This window comes from Aspergillus tubingensis (genome assembly GCF_013340325.1).
Source record: "Aspergillus tubingensis WU-2223L DNA, scaffold_6, whole genome shotgun sequence".
Classification (NCBI taxonomy): domain Eukaryota; kingdom Fungi; phylum Ascomycota; class Eurotiomycetes; order Eurotiales; family Aspergillaceae; genus Aspergillus; species Aspergillus tubingensis.
In genome coordinates, this window is record NW_023336280.1 from 1,923,102 (window position 1) to 1,943,044 (window position 19,943).

Consider the following 19,943-nt stretch of genomic DNA (forward strand, 5'->3'; position numbering starts at 1 on the left):
CATTTGAGGGTTCTGGGAGTAGTCAATGCTTATTTGAGGGTATGAGGTCTGGTGGGGATGGTCGCCTTTTTGTATACTCCGCAGTTGAGGCTATGTCCGGAGGCTGTTCCCGGACATGAACGGGCCCTCCGCGGAATTGTCGGGATCTCCGAGCGTAAGCTCGGAGCTGAAGCTGGATGTTTTGAACTCTTACAAAAATCTAACGCAGACTTGAGATAGTCCTGAATTGATACGATGCGGCAAATTGTATCTATCGAACTTCCGGAAGCTCACTTCTTCAGAAATGCAGTGGCGGATTAGTCTCCGCAGGGTGCTACAATTTGATCCCAATGGTCAAATTTCATTACAACAAATCCATCCCTTAAGTTATCCATCAGACCCCCTCAATCCGCAAAAACTTCACCTGCCTCGATAAGCTCGAAAGCGCTCATAGTATGATTCCACACCTTCTGCCTCAGTTCGTCCTTGTTGATCTTCTCATAGGACTTGGCGTTGTAGTTGCTATCGCCGCTCTTGCCAAGAGAGTAAGCACCGCTTCCAGGCTCACCATCTGTCCCCACAGTAGTCTCCTCTTTGTTCTGCGCAAGAGTCGCCCCCCGTGGCGGATAACGAGACGACGCCAGGCTCAGCATCCTGTCACCACTCTCGGATGGTGGAACAGTCAGGAAAGGTGAGAAGAAGGGAACAAATATGTAACGCCACAGAACTCTAAACCAAGCAGGCAAGTCATGCTTTTCAAACCCAGGTCCCAACACGAGACCAGGGAAGATGTGTATCAAACTGAGCTTCCCACGATTTTGCTCAGCCAAGGTTTCCATGAAGCACACATGCATGTAAATCATATGTGAGCGAGCCGTAGAGTAGTTATAGTTATTTAGATCGCGTAAAGAGAGGTCGTCGGGAAATAGCTTTTGCTCGTAACCAGCGGCAAAAACCGAAACGACTGTTGCAGGGAGAGTGGATTTGAGTAGCAATGGAAGGAGCTTTGTTATCGCTCTCATGCGAGAGTAGTACATCAAGGACATCGTGACGTCGATACCTTCTTTCGTGTCTGCGAAATTGTCAGAAATGCAGTTATAACCAATAATTTCGAATGCACCTTTCCGTGGCTGGTATATAGGCCCTCCCTGACTTAGCATGAGATAGTCGATCCTTGGGTCTTGTTGCTCCTTTTCTTCCATCTGAATAATCTCTTCGCAGACGCGATTAACATTCTGAATCAGCGAGATATCTTCAGTCTGCAAGAATCTGATCTGGGCTTTGGGGCAGATGCCACGACATTCTGCAATAATCTCTTCGGCGGCTTTCATATTTCTGCCAACGATATATGCACGAAAGCCTTTACCACCATTGGCTTCCGCCGTGGCCAATGCACGCAAGGTATAGTGACCAATGCCTGAGGTACCACCAAAGAAGACAGCAACCAACGGCTGGCGCTGAACTAGGGCAGTGTTCGTGGCACATACGTCGTCTAATCCGACCATGGTAGATAGATACAGTAATGAGAGGTTATGAACGATGAGTATCGAATTTGAGGCAGGGCAGTGAGGTCCGGAGGGTCTCATATATAAGGGAAAGGGAACAACTTTGCACGGACTTTAGGGGCTTATCGGGGATAGGAGTTGCATATCAGTTAATATCCGATGCATGTTCTCGCGTGGACAAGCAATGAGCGAAAGGGAGAGCTTAAAAGGGTGCTCGATCCCAGGTACTATAGACCGTACCACGTACAAATTGCCGGATAAGGGCTAGCGTGTCGATCATCCACGGGTCACTGCTCACGTACTCTCTTGCCTTCTCCGCGCCACTTCTCACCTCAGAGCTAAGCTATGGTATCTATCTATCTATCCACCCAATTCAGCCGGTTTCTCGGATTTTCCTGGGCCTCGCGGCGCCCTAAGCCTTCATGTCGTGACTAAACATACTATTATAACAGCCCTCTTCTGGAGAGGGTATCCATCGTTCTATCATCGCATTATTTGTTCAGTACTGATTCCCGAATAATCAGCCCGTTTCTATCAGATTGACTCAGTCTAATAGCACCGCAGCTCATGCCTCAAAGGCGCTACCACAATAAGAGCCGACATGGCTGTTCGCAGTGTAAGAATAATCGCACAAAGGTTAGTTACGTGGCTCCGTGTGTGTCCCCCGTGCTTATCGTTAAGTAGTGCGACGAAGACAGACCCCAATGTGGCCGATGCAGAAGAATAGGTTCGGCTTGCTCATTGGCTGCTCAGCCAGCGAATCTGGTATTCGTCGCACCCAGAAATGAAATGCCTTCAAATCAAGCCAGAGACGACTCATCTCGTATCATTCACCAATTATCTAGCAATTCCGACGGATATAGCAGCCAATCCCCTAGCGATTTTGTTTCTGTTGCAGGTTCCACGCCTGGTACGGAACACTCTGACATGGAATGTGACTTTACGGACACAGAAAAAGAACGGCTGAGGTTAATGAATCACTACGCTTTACACACATCAAGAAGTATCACGGACGTCATCATACCACGAGACCAAAACCAATCGTTATGGGGAGAGTGGGTTACTGAGCTGGCTTTCAAACACAACTTTCTGTTGCACGGCCTTTTGGGATTGAGTGCCTTACACTTGGCTCTTAAGGGGGTTTCACCGCAGAGACACACGGTCATGGCTATCCGCCATCATGATCTCGGTGTCGCAATGTTTCGGCCACACCTTTCTAATATCACACCCGAAAATCATGATGCTGTTTTTGCATTTTCATGCGTTGTCGCCCTCTATACTTTTGGGATCCAGCGTCCCTCTGAGCCTACAGAAGATCCTATCGACAGGCTTCACCAGGTCTTCTCTCTCATCCGAGGATCATCCTTTCTCGTCAAAGCTGATCACGAGACCATGGTACGTAGTCGTTGGTCCGTCTTAATGTTGCCACATCCGTTTCCACCGACGGTGCTTTCAGCTGAGCTCGAAGATGTGCTAAGCAAACTCCTTTCACGCGCTGCAATGGCGCCCGAAGCCGCTCGCATGGGTATATATGAACCGACTATACAAACTTTGAGACACAGCCTTGCAATGGCAATTATGTATCGCCGCATCAAAATGACATTTTCATATTTCGCTGTTATTTGCCCGTCAGAGTTCTGGTCAATGGTGCGCATTGGCGAGCCCTTGGCTCTGGCCATTCTAGCCAATTACGCAGTTACACTCGACTGGCTGCGGAGAAACATATGGATGGCATACTGGGGGAGAGAAATAGTTGTTACCGTTCGTAAGGCATTGCCGCTAGACTGGCACGAATGTATTGCCTGGGCTGTCCAAGAAACGGAACGCCCATCTGAATTAGATGGGCTCGGGCGTTACTCAGCATCAACATCAGATCCACTGCAAGAGAATGATCAAATTACCACCTCATTGGCATTATAAGTTGCGCGCGGTATCATCTTCGTTGGAAAGATTTCCTGGAGAGACCTGTCACCGTTCCCAAATTCTAACTATCTATCTTTTTGCTCCACGCAGAGCGCCTCCCCATATGAGCTGATGTCGTACCCGTTCTCTTCCAAATACGCCTTGAACCTGGCATCCTCGGTTTCCAGCTCTCGCGACATGTCCGGAATCAGGAACCACGCTATCAACGCACCAACCATACAGAAAGCCGACCCTATCAGGAAGACGGCTTGTTGACCTTTTTCGGTAGATGAGAACGAGTCCTGAATGGGCGTAAATACTTCAGTCCCAATTGATGCACCCGCCTTTCCAACTGCGGCGGCCAGACCAAGGAAGTGACCACGAAGCGGCGTGGGGAATGACTCTGCGGCGCACAGAAAGGTCGACACACCGGGGCCCATCTCACCCAGGGCGTTGAAAATGCCGTACATAACGACGAATAACGGGAATACTGACTGTATCGGCCGAAGAGCGCCGCCCAGAATGAAGCCCCATATACCCCAGAGCACGAAGCCGAGAGTCATGTTCTGCTTTCTTCCAATTTTATCCATCAGGAGCCCTCCCAGTAGGCAGCCTGGGAGATAGAAGCAATTAACAACCGTCTGGTGGACCATATCAGCATCTCGATACTATAATATCCGGCTGCTTATTTCACGTACACCGTACCCAATATTCTCCACTGTTGTATTGTTTGGGCTGAGTTGAGAGATGATGGTAGAAGTGAAGAGTCCAAATGGATACGTGACAAAGTCGTAGCAGAACCAAGCGAGAGCTAAAATATCAGGACGACTATTGCAATTATATCCAGAAACAAAACTTACAGGTTCCCAGTATTGGTTTCCAATACCTCCGAAGGACGAGCCAGTACGGATACCGCGACTTGATGGCGTGTTTGCGATATTGCTTCGAGTTGATCATGCGAATCCGAAAGAAACACATGAAAACAGGTATCTGTCACAGTTTTCAATACATCACTTCGTGCTGAGGGTTCTTCGAGCATACCACAAAACCAAGCCCAAAACAGACCCTCCAAACACCACTCTTGACATCCTGGTGGAAGCATGCGAGAACAATGAGGGCTACTATACCGGCCGCCACGAAGCCCTAATCAAATACATTTAGTGGTGTGGGTCCCAGTCCTAGGAGCATTAAGGTACGCACCATATCCACAGCAAAGTCTGTGGTCGACGCGACCAGAAATCCTCTCTTCTTCCGGAGGCTGGCGGTCTCATCGGCCGCTTCAGTTGCACTGGTTGCGCAGACAGGATACTCGCCACCAGCGCCGAACCCAGCGATACCGCGAGCAACAATCATCATCCAAAACATCCTAATCACAGAGTCAAAACTTCTAGTTAATACTTCGTTCAATTGAAGCGAGTCTCACCCCAAATCCGAGGTACCGTGTGCTGCAGCAGACAAGATGATACCAAGCACCAAGAACAAGGTAGTAGCCACCACCCCTGTCCGTCTTCCCACTCGGTCAATCAAAGCACCGAAGAAGAGCATACCAAAGATCTCTCCAATTAGGAAGGAGTTTGATAGTCTGGTTTTGATGCTTGAGGACATGGTATTTTTATACCTAATGCCAATGATTGCGTTAATAGATAGCCCTAAGCTATGGGGCTCCTGATGGGGACCAACAAGACAGAAAACAGAGGCTCCATGTAGCCGACTTTGCGAATACTGAGTTTAGTGAAGTTTCTTACGCAATCTGGGCATGACATGCTAAGCACAGGCTTCGCTAAAGGTGTACTCACTGATCTGAGCATTATATCCATCACTGAAGAGTCCCAGTCCCGAGACGACAACATTCAGAACACCTGATGAGGCCCCTAACTCACCATTTTCGATAGCATTGGTGTCATCTTGCTTGATTATCTCGACCTGATGGCTATGCTTCAAGGTGTTTTCAACCCGTTCGGTCGCGGAGCAATTGGTTGCTATAGCCATGATAGAAGATGCCAATGTGTCGACTGTAGAGGTGTTTTTATCGGGCAAAAGGAGTGACTGCGACTTCGTGGGCTATATTCTGTCCTTAACTTGTCCGTTGCATCCTCACTACATTCTACTTCAGTGCAGCTAATAGTTCTTTTGGGAACAATGGACTCCTCGAGAACGTGCCATGCTATCCAATGGCAGCCGGCATGGCTCGCACGAGATACATAGTGTTGCATCGCTGCTGGCAGACGAACCCACCTTTCGTACAGCAGGCGGAGAGTTTTCGGCGAGGTCTATCTAATGTAACTGAAAGGACAAACTATACCCAGTCTAGGCAGGGCCCTGGCGGGGATCTCCGCCTCGCTTAGGCAAGAAGGTCCGTAGTCCGGCGGGGCTTATCAGAACGGCCCGCGCCCTATGATAGCGCCTCGTCCCGGGCACATGGGCGTTTTATCGCATCCTGAGTGGTTCTATGCCTCGAGATACCTTCAAGGATCAGCCTGTCTCGTGCCTGGCCTCGGCGCAACCCCTCGCTGACACTTCTGCCTCGTGCTCCGACATCCCCCACTCTGGAACACGGACCTCGCACCGGCCCGGCATAGTGACATATGAAGGTCGGCAGCTGGAAGTAACGTTCACGAGCAAGGGGGCTCGCATTAGAGGATTTATGGGTGCGATGGCCCCAATCTCGGTCGGGAAAAAGGACATGTGCTCTCTGCAGATTGAACCGAAGTATTAATCCGATCATAGCAAGACTGGCATCATGGATAACAGCTATTACACACTGACGGAGGACCAACTCCAGTTTTACGAGGAGAAGGGATACTTGCTCATCCAGGGCTTCTTCAATCCTCCTGAGACCAAGGTCCTACAACAGTGGACTCAGGAAGTACACGACCTCCCAAGGACTCCAGATGCAACTTATATGCCCTATGAGGTGAGATCCAAGTGTCACCTTTCTTAGCAGCTGGCTGGCGAACTTATCCCGGCTGCAGGAAGTCAATGCCGAAGGCAAAAGGGTCCTCTGCCGCACAGAAAACTATGCCAATTCTCATGCTGGCTTCGACAGTTTTCTGCGTGGTGAACGCATCTTAAGCGTTCTACGTCAGCTAGCTACAGAGGACATGATCCTATTTAAAGAGAAGATTAACTACAAACTCGCTGGTAGTGGTAAGGGGAAAACATCTGCCGCACTGGATAGAAAAGCAGCTAATACGACGCAGGTGGCTTCTCTCCTCATATCGACGCCAATGCATACACCCACGTCAAGAAAATTAAGCACCTGACGGTGCTTGCTGCTGTTGACGAGATGACCTCAGAGAATGGTGGACTTGACGTGGTCAACGGCAGTCACCTTACGGAGGTACCGCTTGGAGAGGACCGCTGCATTGAGCCTGGCTGGGTCAAGAGCCAAACATGGACGCTTTGCAATCTACAACCGGGTATGTTTGTTCTGATAAAACTGTTATTCCAAAATTAACCATCAGTTTACTCAGGTGACATTCTCGTTTTTGGCTCCTACCTTGCCCACAAGAGTGGCGCCAACACCAGCTCCAAGGACCGACGCGCAATTTACGCCACATACAACCGCTTGGCTGAGGGTGACCTGCACGATCAGTACTATGAGGACCGCCGCAAGCTGTGGCCTGCCACGCACATGCGGAAAGAGGGGGAGACGTATGAGGAGGGCAGAATGCGGTATGGCTACGGCTCCCCGATGCTGACGGTCGAGGGTCAACAGCCGGTACTTGCGTAACGTAAACTTAGGGTGCAATTTTCATGAATGCATGGCTTGCTGAGAACGGGCAAATTAGACATTTGAAGAAAGGAGTCGATAGTCTGGCGTTATACATCTTAAATCAATACCACGAAGTAGTAAACCATGTAGATCAAACGATTGTTCACCACATAGTAACATCTATCATCAAAAGTTCACGCAGCCAAGAATCCCAATTCCATGATTTCAAGACAGAAGATGATATTCATAATCCAATTCAGCATTACCGTAGTCGAGGCTAATAAAAGCGAAAGCACGTGGTTTCATGAAACCAGCAGAAATCGCTCCTATAAGATCCCTCTCCCCCTGGTCACTCTTCCCACATCCACATCATATCCCTCCCTCCAGAGCATACTACCACCTCCACACACCTCCCTGCCCCCGGCCCAACTTCCCAAAATGACCCTCAAAACCCCCCTCGAAAAAGCCACCTACCTCGTAACCTCCCTCGAAGAATACGGACAAGGCGACTACATCGGCGAATCCATCAGCCAGCTCGAACACTGTCTACAAGCCGCGCACCAAGCCCGAAAATCAGGTACGAGAGCCGCTCAACCACTTGAACACCAAACCATCACCATAAGGAACGAAAAAAAATAGACTGACAAAATAAACTCCTTCCAGGCGCATCCCCCGAACTAATCCTCGCCGCCCTCCTCCACGACATCGGCCAAATTATCCCCCTTTCATCCACGAAGGAAGTGCGGATGAACCTGAAATCCAACAGCGAAAACAAAGATACCGAGAATGTCGGTCGAATGGGTCACGAGACTATCGGAGCGGAATACCTTCGTTCACTGGGTTTCAGTGATAAGGTTTGTCGGTTAGTTGAGAGTCATGTTCCGGCGAAGCGGTATATTACACCCTCCCCTTGAGTCCCACAACTACTATCTTTAGATCTTGTACTGATAAGATAAATGAGTGTGATAGATACCTCACCGCCACAGACAAAGCATACTACGAGACATTGTCTTCTGCTTCGAAGAAATCACTCGAGTTCCAAGGCGGGCCGTTTAAAGGCGCAGAGTTAGAGGCCTTCGAGACGGATCCGTTGCGGGATGAGATGGTCAAGTTGAGGCTTTGGGATGATGCGGCGAAGGTTCAGGGGATTGAGGAGAGTACGCCGAGGGCGGGGGAGTATCGGGATTTGATTCGGGCGCATTTGGAGGGGGTTTGTTAGGGTAGATGCTAAAGTTTTTGATATTTATGGTAGGGAAGGATTGTTAGGATTAAATTGAAAGGAATAGTGTAAAATTTCAATGATGACAGTGACAAATATCTGGGAAAGGTGTCTATCTTGTGACTAAGTTATAGTTCTCAAATTATGAGAAGCGTGGCTCGAGTCTACGTTTTGGGAGGAAGTCCTCAACTAGGATTAGCATGCAAACATACAAGCTTCAACCCCTCGACACAAGTAATTAACCAAGCCGTAAGAGATAAACAGCCTTCCCAGTTTATTCATTGATGCATACAGTGAGAAAACGAAATTCTATTTATTGGACCCATTCCTTAAACAACGCTCTGTCGCAAAAAGAGAAGCATCTTGCAGGACGGTAGGTATCCGGAGCGGAAGGAAAAAAAGATGCATTGTCGGGGAGTCGAACCCCGGCCACTCGCTTGGAAGGCGAGTATCATAACCGTTAGACTAACAATGCTTGTTGTTATAAATGAGGTCTATTCTATATTTATATCCCACAATTGCGAAATGTGTATTCAATAGTCAATATCCTATGAAATAGAATAGCAAACACCACACTCAGTACTACTAAATTCGACAGATGCCAGTCAAAAGAGTAGAATATCGCTTTTTGCAAGGCTTGATTTGTTCTGTGCCGTCAGGGACCACGAAGCTGAATTGATCGGTTCCTCTTTTAGGTCGGACGGCCGTGGTAGAGGGTAGTAGCTGCTGTATACTGCTTTAGGTGGCATAGCTTCGCAGTCGAAGACATGCAATTGGTTGCTTTCTAACAGAGATAGTGCGATGCGGATGATTTGCTTGCCAAATCAAGTGGTTCGTTACATCGCTCGATATGAGGGTAGTGAGGGCCGATCGATAAATTACTACCTGCGTGGACATACAAGCATTCTGCGAGAAGCTTCACTGCTACAATGGCCGAGATTGAGGAAGTATTTACGGAGCAGCCATTCCACAAAGACAGGTCATAACGAATCGGTCATATCGACGTAGATCATATACGTACAGAGAAACGCGTTTGATCGATAACAGCCACTCGACACATTATAAACATCATGTGCCAGTCAAAGACTTGGTGTATTCCAGACCAACTTCTAGATATCATTTGACCATCAACAGTGTAACCAGACGCCATAAACACGCACACCCAGACCCATGGAATTTTGCACCAGAACCCAACACCCACAACCGCACCGAAGAATTGCCAAAAAGAAAGTGTAAAGTCAAAGCGCAGGTAGCAAAGAAGAGAAAATACACGGGACTATGCACATATTATACCCCGGCAGCAACAATAGGCAAAAAGTAGAAATGAAGAAAAGGATATCTGAAAAGGCTCAAGAGCGCGGAGAAGAAAAGAAGTATACCTGCGCCGGTGAGGCGTTTATTTCACCCGCGTGGGACTTCCAGCACTGCCAACGCGACCGCTAGCCTTCCGAACCTTCGTCTCACTCCTCGTGTCTGTTGCACGCCTGGGGCTCGTCCGAACCTTTGTTACTGCGATCGCTCCACTGCCACTCTTGGTGCTGACAGGAGTCTTCGGTGCTGCATACGCGGCAGCATCGCCCCAGTTCTCTCGATCATCGTCATTCAGGGTGTAGCTAGCAGTTACTGTAGCAGAGTAACTAACGGACCGCTGACTGGGAGATGCGACAGGGGATCTGGAGGAACGCTTCGCCAACATACGCAATTGGATCTCCTCTTCACTCTCGCTGCTGTCGTTGCTAAGACGGTGGTGTCTATGGCTGGTCTGTTCGGGATTCTTATTGCCATCCTTGTCGACAACCAAGCTTCCAGATGTGGTACGGGCATAGGGGTGATGGCGGGAGTCTTTTCTGTGTGACTTGCGAGGCTGTCCAGGAGTGGGTGCGGGGAGGTACTCTTCCGCCGGGGCCCCAGCTCCTTCGTTGTGGTCGATCTCGCCAAGAGCAGCACGCTTAGAATGGCCGTTGTTCGGCGGCGTGGCGACAGGTCCGTTGGCCCGCTGTCTGGTAGATGGCCGTCCAGGGGTGATGGGAGCAGCCTGCATCTGAGCCAGCTTCTCCTTCATCGAGTCCTCGTACCACCACTCGCGGAAAGAGCCCTGGTTGAGGTGTAGCCAGTGCTGTTGAGGACCGACTACCATGCCTGGTCGCATGAATCTCATGAAAGCAATGATCTCGTTGGCAGTAAATCCGTATCTGTAGATGAGGTACGCGCCGATTAAGCATCCAGTCCGTCCCAGACCGGCCTTGCAGTGAACAGCAATGCCCTTCTTCTTAGAGATCGTTTCGTGTGCCATTTTGATGAAGCGACGCACAAGTGGCAGGGGAGGGCAGGTTCCGTCCTCAAAGATCATATCCACATGGGTGATGCCCAGAGCCGTGAAGTAGGAGGGAGAGTACAACTCGGAGTTCAGTCTCACAACAAGACCGATGTTACGGGATGAAAAGTGCGCCAAAACGTTTTTGAAAGGAAGAGGTAGCTTTGAAGAGAGGACTTCAGAGACGGTGGATGGAAGCGCTGCGAACTCGGGCGTGTTTTGAGGGATTGGCGCAATCGGTTGGTGTTGCGGCGAGGCGAAAGCGAGGAACTGCGGGGTGATCCAGTTGAAATCACCCATGTCAACACGCTCAAACTTTTCGTATCTAACAAAGATGTCAGTAGAGTCAATGAGAGCCAATTGCTATTATACATACTCTTCAAGACTAAAGTCCCTGAGGCTGCAGAGCGACTGCTCCTTAGCTTTCCACACACCATAGACAACATCCTGGATGTTTAGAATGAAATCTGCCTGACTATAGCCTGCGTCACGGAATGGCATGTACGGGGGATCGGCTTGCGCAATTGGTGCCAGGGCGAGGTGCGGGGGCCAGGCCTGGATCAGGACCATGTAGCAGGCAACCAGGCAAGCAGCATTAGCACGGCTTCGTGCATCCGTCTTAGAGTAGAACACCACTGCACGATCACGGTTTTCAGGCTCCCCAAGAATCTCGTGGAACTGGACCGCGAACCGATACAAGTGACCGATGTGTAGAGGGCCGAAATCGGCATGGAATGAGTTGTACAACAAGACATCATCTACTGTGAAATAGACGGGACTGCGCTTCTTGCTAGGAGTGCTAGGCTGAGCCCTCGCAGAGCGCTTGGACGGTGATCTCGGCTGCTCCAGGGGATAAGGAAATGGGGTTCGTGCATCAGGAGGGTTATCGTAGGAGGCGAGGTAGAGACGATCTGTTTTGCCCGAACATTTAGCCAGCTGCACATAAACACTTCCACTGACGATGTAATTTCCAGCTGTTGCTTATGCAACATGCTCATCGGCGATGGCAGGAAGCTAACGAACCTTGAATATATTCAATCACTTGCCCATAACCACTGTTGGTAGCCATCTTGTCTTGGGCGATGCGACAATCAAAACAATAGTCGCTAATGGGGGCAACGTGTAGTCCGAGGAATGAGGGAAGGAAATACTTGACAAGATGAACCTGTCAAGAGATGCAATGCTGCAATTGAAAGGAGTCGAGGAGCTCTGTCGATTGATAGAAAAGTAAACAAAATAACAGTTCTGGACTAAAGGCTCATGATCTGATCTGTTGGCGCTCCTAAACAAAAGGTGATGCAAATAAGACACGGGTGCCGATAGGGTAAGGATAGCACGAGGAAGTCCAGGGGAGGAGGAGGAAGATATACACGAGCCCGGACAGGGAGCGGTAGAGGCTGGAGACCGACAGTGCGGAGCGTGAGGGGAAGAGAGAGGAGAGGAAGTGAGGGAAAAGTTGGCCGCACGAGAAGAAGATAGGCTCGAGGCCGATGAGTCTGCTTTGGGGGGCAACTGCGATGCACGCTCAGTGGCTGCTGTTATGTTGTGATTCCCCTGATCCGGCCTAGCGGCCGCCGTTGACAGGACAACGTCTGATGCCTCAGGCTACCGTAGCTCCGGGTGATGTCCCTGACCGTCACGGGACTGTCATCTTAGTCAGCTTTTGCTGCCTCCCCACAGGCAAACAGATCAAACAAACGGTCCGCCACACCCATCCTCACCAGCCACAAACATTTGCACCCCTAACCATGTGACAGCCCGTGACCTTTGTTTGTTTTGCGGCCATTGTTGTTGGTATCAGGATGGTTGTCGCATCAACTTGGTCCCGTCATCACTATGAAGGTCTCACCGTCCGGATTGTTTCTTCAGCCAGCCCTCACTTAAACTTCTCTCTGTCATTCCTGTTGTGTTCATTGCTGCAATTCTGACCAGGATTTACTTCACCTGTCTGAAGCTACTCGTGTCGACATATATATATAGTGGACCACATATGTCTTCAACATGACGCCACGATGGTACTAACAGACGAAAACTTCAGACAATCGCGCAGCACTAATATAAGTGATTCTGATAATGGGCTAGAAATATGAATACAGCAACTCTAAGTAGATCTGCGCAAAATTAGGGACGACAAACTACAGACAATTCTGCTTGCTCGTTTAATTGCAAAGGCTGCAGTTCCCGCTGACCCTTTTGAGTTCAGGTTACCTGTTGATCCTTCCACACCAACGCCTCACTTGGCTCAGTCTAATGTTACTTACCCTTACCACTACACACATACTCCTCCCATATCAGCAGCACAGCGCAGAGGGAAAAAGTCACTGGTGTGGACTTCGTCATTCGGAATCTCCTAGCCTCTGACGTCACCCATCGTGCACCTGAAAGCCAAGCCGTCCTGTACCTGACTAGTAACTATCTAACAGGACTAATGGAGTACTTCATCCACCTTGGTAATGGATGAAGGCCCTTCCGACCGTGGTCAGGTACCGGAGGTGCTTGCCGATGATATTTTCGTCTGAATCTCGGCCGATGACGGGTTCATTGAGCTACCGCGAACACGAATGATGTATGGTATGGACAGTCTCAAAAATGATATTTAGTGGGGATGCTATACTCGGTTAGCGTATGGGTGGTTAGCAAGCCGATTGCGGTTGGAATCTGCGCCTTATCGTTATGCTGATCGCTCTGCCCAACAACGGTTCTCGAAAATGTAGTGGGTGGATTGGATCGACAGGGATGGAGGTACCTGGCAACCTGGCAAGCAGACAGCGGCTGGCTTTTCTGCGAACCTAAATCACTTGCACACCATCACCTTGCCATTGCTGGTATTGATTTCGTCGCGCCGCTGTGTTCAAACTCCCTTTTGCTTAATTACACAAAAAAAAGACTACGCGATTAATAGTCATCTGCTCATTGAGTTGCTCCTATCGAACGCTTCCCTTCGACTGGGACCAGGATTTTGATTACTTCGCCGAGCTAACAGCTGACTATAAGCCTTTGAAACTTCTGGGTCAATGATCACCATGCCGAACAGAACAGGAAAATACAGGATAAGGTTCCACGGGGTTTCTGGGCGAGCCCCACGCTGCCCACGGAGGTTTAATGAGGTACAGACATTAACCTCCGCAGTGCTGCCAATGCAACAGTCTTGACCATCATCGGCAATCGCATTCAAAGTGGAGCATCATTAAGATTTCACTATTGAATCCCTATCCCACGGTAGGAGAAAGGGACAGAGGTCAATTCATACCCGCCCACCTCAAGCACTATCGATTCTTGTCTGAAATTTGGTCATGGCATACTACGATGTGAGAGACAAATAATCACCAACACTTTTCAGCACCATAATATGCACCAACGAACGGATACCGTTTGCATCATCAAAACTGCATGAATGAGTATGGTTCTATATGCGACGTAAACCCATATGGTCAGAGCAGGCTGGCCTCAACTTTGCCTGCTATCTTCTTGATAGCTTGCGGGCTTGGATTAAGCTCATCGGATGAATGGCGTTCTACCATCCCATCTGAAACGACGGAGTGGTGTCATTGGATCTTGATGTCGATCCTCATTCATGCGAGCTCCTAAGGTGCCCGATTCGATGGATATGGAAGTCAGCTTCATTGCCAACTTCCCCTGAATCAAAGCCCAGCACGAAATCTCTTCCAGTGTTGTCTATTTAATGCAGTGTCCTCCCAGTTGCTGTCCTTTCTCTTCCCAAGCACTTCGCTCACTGTCAGTCGTTCTCTAAATCTCCAAACCCTTATTCGCTCCTTTACAGCAACTACAATACACTCACTATCTTTCTTTATCCTATTCCTCACATCAACAATACATCACAATGAAGTTCACTGGAATTGCTGCTCTTGCCCTCGCTGGCAGTGTCTCTGCTGCCGCTATCCCGGTTGTGGATACTACCGTCCAGTCCACTCTTAGCCAGCTGACCGGCGTTCTCGGAAAAGTCGACAATGTTGTCGGTGGCCTTGTTGGCTGCGCTACCACCGACCTCACTGATCTGAAAGACGGTATGCTATCTACGGCCGTGAAAGTTTGCTAGGGAGACCCACTAAGATTAGATATGTAGAACTTTCCACCATCGAAGGCAAGCTGACCCAGCTGCTCCCTTCCAACAAGCGTGACCTTACCGGCACTGTCGGTGGCGTTGCTACGCCTGTGGTCGGAATCGCTGGTGATGCCGCTGGCACCGTTAAGGGTGTTGCTAGCGGTGCTGTTAACACTGTTGGAAACGTTGTTGGTGGAGCCGTCAACACTGTCGAAGGTGTTGCTTCTCCTGTTGTCAAGACCGTTGGTGGTGTTGCTTCTCCGGTTGTCAAGACAGTTGGTGGTGCTGTCGACTCTGTCGCCTCCCCTGTTGTCAACGCGGCTGGCGGAGCCGTCGGCACTGTCAAGGGAGCAGCCAGCGGTGTTGTCTCTGGTATGTACAATAACCCAGATCCATGTCCAATAGCTAAAATTATACCAGCTGTCAATCTGAAGCGCGACATCACTGACCTTTCTGGTCTTTCTGAGACCCTTGTCGCCAAGATCCAGAGCGGTAAGTGAAATCCTGAGTATGAGTGGTAAAGTAAGCTTACTGACTCTTCCAAGGTGACCTGACCGCCGGCGCTCTTGAGAAGGTCCTGGACCTCCTCAGCCAGAACGGTAAGTTGATCTAAGAAAATCTCGAAGGAAACATCGCTGACAATGGCCTAGGAGGTCTTGCCAACCTTCAGTCCGTCCTTTCCCTTGTGTAGAGGATGACCAGTTCAAACAATTTCTGCCTCCTCCCACGACATACACTTCTATATTCAGTGATGTGTCATGGAAATCTTCGACCAGGGAAACCTTAACGAAGTCATGACTTTGTGGGAGAGCGGTTCTGTTGTACATTCGAGCGTATCTTCTCTGTTGGCCGAGGAGAGCAGCCTTGGGAGACTTCCGCCTGCCGTATATATACTTTGATACCAGAATAATTGTAATGTCTTGAAGCCACACTCATTCTGCTGCCTTGTAGTCGATGAAGGAAAGTAAACAGATGATTATAAATAGCCTGAATAAAATTGCTCGATGATTAACCCACTGTTTCTAATCCTTTCAAATTATATTGGCAATGGCGTAACCTGACTACACAGAACAAATGTTCAGTACTCAACTAGAAAACGGTGGCTGAAATGCTTTGCAATACTGCTTGCGAGAAATAATAGGCTGGCAGACGTCGCCAGGCCATGCATATTATCAGTAACACGCATTGTAGCCTGAGGCCGCAATGCTTACTCATGCCTTATCGCACATCCCACTCTTTCCCCGCCTCAATATCAATCTTTCTCCCCAGCGTTGCGCTCTTTATTACACGAATCCGAGTTGCTGTTGCATTGAACTCACTTAAACCTCCTACTCTGTCAGAAAGACATACGCATATCACCATGGCCTCCAACGGAACCCCCTCCGAATTCCCCTACACCCTGTAAGAAGAGCCAAACTCCCCTTGGGCATATCACCTCAACACCACTAACCAACAACGAATCCCAACAGAACAATCTCTCTCCCTCTCCCTACCAACCGCCTGGCGTCCGCCGCCCTGCGCACCCTCGAGGTTGACACCGAGCTCTCCCCCTTCGTGAAGCGCAGTTTCGCCCTGACAACGCCGACCAAAGAGCAAACCGCCGACGAAGAGGCCAAAACTGTGCTGGAAACGACCTACTGCGCGACGACGAATCGCATGCTGCGTGTCTCTGTGAATGGCTTTATGGAAAACCTGGCAGTGGTGCTTGGAGTGATGGAAGAATTGGACGTGGATGTTCTAGATGCGGATGATGAGAAATGAATGATGGGTCTGTCTTAGTGCAGATGGAGACTGGAAAAGCAAATGCGAGGTTTACTGTGCTATGTCATGCTACACGCTACCAGGGGCATTTCATGAGGCTTAGATGTGCCCGATTATTGGGTCGATCAAGACTATATCGGTATTTTGCCGCTGGCCATGATCGTTCGGACGGAACACGGATACCGGATGTTCCTCGCGGTGCAGACAAGCCGCGTCCGGGGGGTTGTGGATGGGAGATGTGCGTACCGTGGATGGGGCAAACCACCAACGTACCTGTGTGCGTGGGCTTGTTCGGCGATGGGGCTTGAATTGTGATTCGAGTCAGGAGTGTGTATAGCGGGTTGGATGACATGTGGATAGCGTGGAATGTGGTCTGCCGAATTGTACGATGTGAGGGTCTAGAATGAATATATCACTAATGCTTGTGTCTTCTCATAATGAAGTCTGGCAAGGGTAACGGATAGATACGAAGATTATACGGAGCCCCAGTCCGAAAAGAGCGAATGCCACTAAGCTCCAATAGCCGTGCATGATGACCATGCCTTAATTTAAAACCCCAGAACCTACAATATATTGTATCCACCTCGAGTCTCAAGTATTTGGAATTCCTAAATGAACCACCAGTGCACTGATCAGAACACCCAATATCCCCCGATCACTAATCAATCCCATTGTGCATAATAACCCTGCATCCTCAACCAACCACAATCGCCATATATGCAACCAAACCCAAAGCAGCAAAAGCGCCGGTGGCGCCGTAACGGGAATTTACACGTGCAACAAACCCCAAGCCACTTTTGGACCCGAAACCGTATCGATCGACCCGCAATCTTTCAGGCCATTTTCTGCTAATGATGACATCGATACTGGTTCGGGTTCCGGAATCTCTTGTTCCCGATCCATCTGGTTCCATTTCCCCTCCTCTTTGGGATTTGCGCGCCTGCGACGATTATTGACTGCTGGACCCCCCTCTTCTCTTCTCTTCTCTTCTTAGTCGCTGATGCGTTTGTCATCGATCATCCCATTCACTGATTTATCATCCTCAAGGTCGAGACTCACCTCATCAACTACATATCTACTTGCGCATTCCCTGGTACCAGTCCGATTCATCAGAACTACTACTCCTACTGGTCCATATCACCTTGCGACATCATTGCGATCAAGCCATCGGAACATTTTTCCTCTCCAGCGCATTCACTCTCCACCATCCCTTTCGTCACGTTCATCAAGACTACTACTATCAACCATGTCTTCTGCGACTACCTTTTACGACTTTGAGCCCGTCGACAGTACGTTATTCACCCTCCTTTACTTCCTTCAACCCCACCCCCTAGCTTCATACCCAACTAACCACCCCTCCCCTCTCAACAGAAAAGGGCTCCCCCTTCCCCCTCACCGACCTCAAAGGCAAAGTCGTCCTCGTCGTCAACACCGCTTCCAAGTGCGGCTTCACGCCTCAGTTCCAAGGCCTCGAGAAGCTCTACCAGGACATCAAGTCTAAGCACCCTGAAGACTTCACCATCATCGGATTCCCCTGCAACCAGTTCGGAAGCCAGGACCCCGGAACCGACGACGAGATCCAGTCGTTCTGCCAGATCAACTATGGAGTGACATTCCCCGTGCTGGGCAAGTTGGACGTGAATGGTGACAAGGCCGCGCCGGTGTGGACATGGATGAAGGAGCAGCAGCCCGGTCTGTTGGGGCTGAAGCGCATCAAGTGGAACTTCGAGAAGTTCCTGATCTCGGCGGATGGAAAGGTTGTGGGTCGCTGGGCTAGTTTGACCAAGCCCGAGTCGTTGGAGGAGCCGATTCTGAAGGAGATTGAGAAGGCGAAGAAGGAGGGCTCGTTGGCTTCGTTGAAGAAGGAGGAGGCGACGGCTTAGGGTGTGATATCATATTTATATTTATATTTGTGTTGAGAGGACGGGTGTTTGGTTGGGATGATACCATGCAGCAGTAGCTGCTGCTGCTGTCTTTTATACTATACTGAGTATTATATAATGGCTGTTACGCTACACTAGGCGACTGGTGGTTGCGAACCGAAACTCTTCAACTGCCGTGTTCTGGACAGTGTCGTTATTTCATATCAATTCATATGCTAATTTTATTCTCTGTGTTTCAAATCATGCTGCAGCGCTACCCTTGGGGATCAAATTGCGCAAAGAGAGATCGTAAACCACATCCTCCACCTTCTTGACCTGTACCATCACATTAGCATCCCGTAACTTACACCCACCTTCCACAGGTGGAAACTTACACTGTATTTAATCCCATCACTCCTCTTCCGCAGAATATCATTCTTCAAATTCAACAACTGGAATCCCGCAAACAGATCCTTGATGAAATTTCCAATCTGCACTGGCCGGGTGTAATCACCGAGAGTGACCGAGTTGACAGCCAGACGGGCCTGCCATATACTCTATTAGCAAAAGACATTCCAACAACAGGCCAATATCAGGGGGAGGGAATGACTGACCAACTCCTCAACCATAGAAATCAGCGCAAGCAGATACTCCTCAATAGTGAGATGGAAGGCATCCTGTTCTTTGAGATTCACGGGGACTAGAGATTATCCATTAGAATCAAGTTCACACTCTGACTTCCTCAAAGATAGGAGATAGACAATGAACGTACCACCCAGGAACTTCCCAACCTCTTCAATCGTCAGGAACGATGAGGAGCTGTTCGTCTTATACTCTTCCAGTCCGCCTAGCCAAGCGCAGAGCTCGATGGATGAGACCTATTGGTCGGCTAATTAGCTCTTATCTGCAACAATCAGACCCCAGTAATAGAAGAGGCACGCACAAGGTTCTGCAACTCGCGCGTCCACACCCCATTGTACTTGTAAAACGGGTGCTTGTCCGCCACGGTCTTCAACCGAGATACTTCATCCCTCTGGGCGATGATCTCCTTGGTTGCGTCATCGAGGACGGGTTTCACTGTTCGTATTAGCTATATCCCTTTTAATACCCCTCAGATGGATGGAGAAAAGAGTGTTACATACACTGATCAGTGGGTGTAGAATGAGCCCGCGACAGAATAGCCTGGGTAGATCTTCCTATCCAGAGTATTAGCCAAACGATTCCCTTGAATTGAGCATCCCCTCAATGCGATTGTCAAGAGAGAACGAAATGAATAGGTAAATACCCTTCCTAGCCAGCGTCTGCACAATATCATGAAGTTCCTGTACATCTCGTTAGCACAACGGCACTTTGCTTTCGGGTTTGTTTCTGCGCTTGGCGCGGGCACGGGTCAACTTACATCGCGGACCGCGGCCTCCTCGTCAATCTTGGCCTGCAGGTCTTCGAAGATATTGTGATCGATCATCTTGGATTATTTGTTTTATGGTCTGATGTGTTGTGGCGAGTGATACTAAATTGAATTGGGATTCGCGTTGCGGGAGAGATGTTGATGAATGTTACGTCAGGGAAACAAAGCTGAAAAGAGAAATTGTGGGGCAGGTTTTCTGCCGCTTTGGTTTGGAT

General features: G+C 49.4%; 10 protein-coding genes and 1 non-coding gene across 11 annotated transcripts; 6 read left to right on the forward strand and 5 right to left on the reverse strand.

Moving 5' to 3' along the window:
* Nucleotides 1-383: 383 nt before the first annotated feature.
* Nucleotides 384-1,484, reverse strand: AtWU_04412 (MFS transporter, sugar porter (SP) family protein; the record flags this gene model as incomplete). The annotated part of the gene is made up of 1 exon (XM_035499523.1): nt 384-1,484. One exon carries the CDS (start codon nt 1,482-1,484, stop codon nt 384-386), a length of 1,101 nt encoding a protein of 366 aa, XP_035355416.1.
* Nucleotides 1,485-2,273: 789 nt separating this feature from the next.
* Nucleotides 2,274-3,404, forward strand: AtWU_04413 (sterol uptake control protein 2; the record flags this gene model as incomplete). The annotated part of the gene is made up of 1 exon (XM_035499524.1): nt 2,274-3,404. The coding sequence occupies one exon, from the start codon at nt 2,274-2,276 to the stop codon at nt 3,402-3,404; it is 1,131 nt and encodes a 376-aa protein (XP_035355417.1).
* Nucleotides 3,405-3,472: 68 nt separating this feature from the next.
* Nucleotides 3,473-5,375, reverse strand: AtWU_04414 (MFS general substrate transporter; the record flags this gene model as incomplete). The annotated part of the gene is made up of 8 exons (XM_035499525.1): nt 3,473-4,027; nt 4,085-4,197; nt 4,247-4,376; nt 4,428-4,529; nt 4,587-4,752; nt 4,810-5,004; nt 5,067-5,097; nt 5,183-5,375. The coding sequence occupies 8 exons, from the start codon at nt 5,373-5,375 to the stop codon at nt 3,473-3,475; spliced, it is 1,485 nt and encodes a 494-aa protein (XP_035355418.1).
* A 751-nt stretch (nt 5,376-6,126) lies between these two features.
* Nucleotides 6,127-7,119, forward strand: AtWU_04415 (phytanoyl-CoA dioxygenase family protein; the record flags this gene model as incomplete). Its single annotated transcript, XM_035499526.1, has 4 exons — nt 6,127-6,300; nt 6,359-6,533; nt 6,587-6,805; nt 6,860-7,119. 4 exons carry the CDS (start codon nt 6,127-6,129, stop codon nt 7,117-7,119), a joined length of 828 nt encoding a protein of 275 aa, XP_035355419.1.
* A 420-nt stretch (nt 7,120-7,539) lies between these two features.
* AtWU_04416 (HD domain-containing protein) lies at nt 7,540-8,320 on the forward strand (the record flags this gene model as incomplete). The annotated part of the gene is made up of 3 exons (XM_035499527.1): nt 7,540-7,678; nt 7,765-7,993; nt 8,071-8,320. The coding sequence occupies 3 exons, from the start codon at nt 7,540-7,542 to the stop codon at nt 8,318-8,320; spliced, it is 618 nt and encodes a 205-aa protein (XP_035355420.1).
* Nucleotides 8,321-8,723: 403 nt separating this feature from the next.
* AtWU_t112 lies at nt 8,724-8,795 on the reverse strand. The gene has a single exon. It is a non-coding gene; the product is annotated as a tRNA-Gly (tRNA).
* Nucleotides 8,796-9,716: 921 nt separating this feature from the next.
* On the reverse strand, nt 9,717-11,703 carry cdcA (phosphoprotein phosphatase CDC14; the record flags this gene model as incomplete). The annotated part of the gene is made up of 3 exons (XM_035499528.1): nt 9,717-10,959; nt 11,011-11,545; nt 11,658-11,703. The coding sequence occupies 3 exons, from the start codon at nt 11,701-11,703 to the stop codon at nt 9,717-9,719; spliced, it is 1,824 nt and encodes a 607-aa protein (XP_035355421.1).
* Nucleotides 11,704-14,475: 2,772 nt separating this feature from the next.
* AtWU_04418 (uncharacterized protein) lies at nt 14,476-15,388 on the forward strand (the record flags this gene model as incomplete). Its single annotated transcript, XM_035499529.1, has 5 exons — nt 14,476-14,659; nt 14,719-15,069; nt 15,118-15,189; nt 15,243-15,296; nt 15,348-15,388. The coding sequence occupies 5 exons, from the start codon at nt 14,476-14,478 to the stop codon at nt 15,386-15,388; spliced, it is 702 nt and encodes a 233-aa protein (XP_035355422.1).
* Nucleotides 15,389-16,057: 669 nt separating this feature from the next.
* Nucleotides 16,058-16,458, forward strand: AtWU_04419 (CTAG/PCC1 family protein; the record flags this gene model as incomplete). The annotated part of the gene is made up of 2 exons (XM_035499530.1): nt 16,058-16,098; nt 16,167-16,458. 2 exons carry the CDS (start codon nt 16,058-16,060, stop codon nt 16,456-16,458), a joined length of 333 nt encoding a protein of 110 aa, XP_035355423.1.
* Nucleotides 16,459-17,704: 1,246 nt separating this feature from the next.
* Nucleotides 17,705-18,341, forward strand: AtWU_04420 (glutathione peroxidase; the record flags this gene model as incomplete). The annotated part of the gene is made up of 2 exons (XM_035499531.1): nt 17,705-17,747; nt 17,830-18,341. The coding sequence occupies 2 exons, from the start codon at nt 17,705-17,707 to the stop codon at nt 18,339-18,341; spliced, it is 555 nt and encodes a 184-aa protein (XP_035355424.1).
* A 240-nt stretch (nt 18,342-18,581) lies between these two features.
* AtWU_04421 (translin) lies at nt 18,582-19,785 on the reverse strand (the record flags this gene model as incomplete). Its single annotated transcript, XM_035499532.1, has 8 exons — nt 18,582-18,656; nt 18,716-18,865; nt 18,935-19,020; nt 19,093-19,198; nt 19,264-19,397; nt 19,463-19,516; nt 19,606-19,642; nt 19,720-19,785. The coding sequence occupies 8 exons, from the start codon at nt 19,783-19,785 to the stop codon at nt 18,582-18,584; spliced, it is 708 nt and encodes a 235-aa protein (XP_035355425.1).
* Nucleotides 19,786-19,943: the final 158 nt, after the last annotated feature.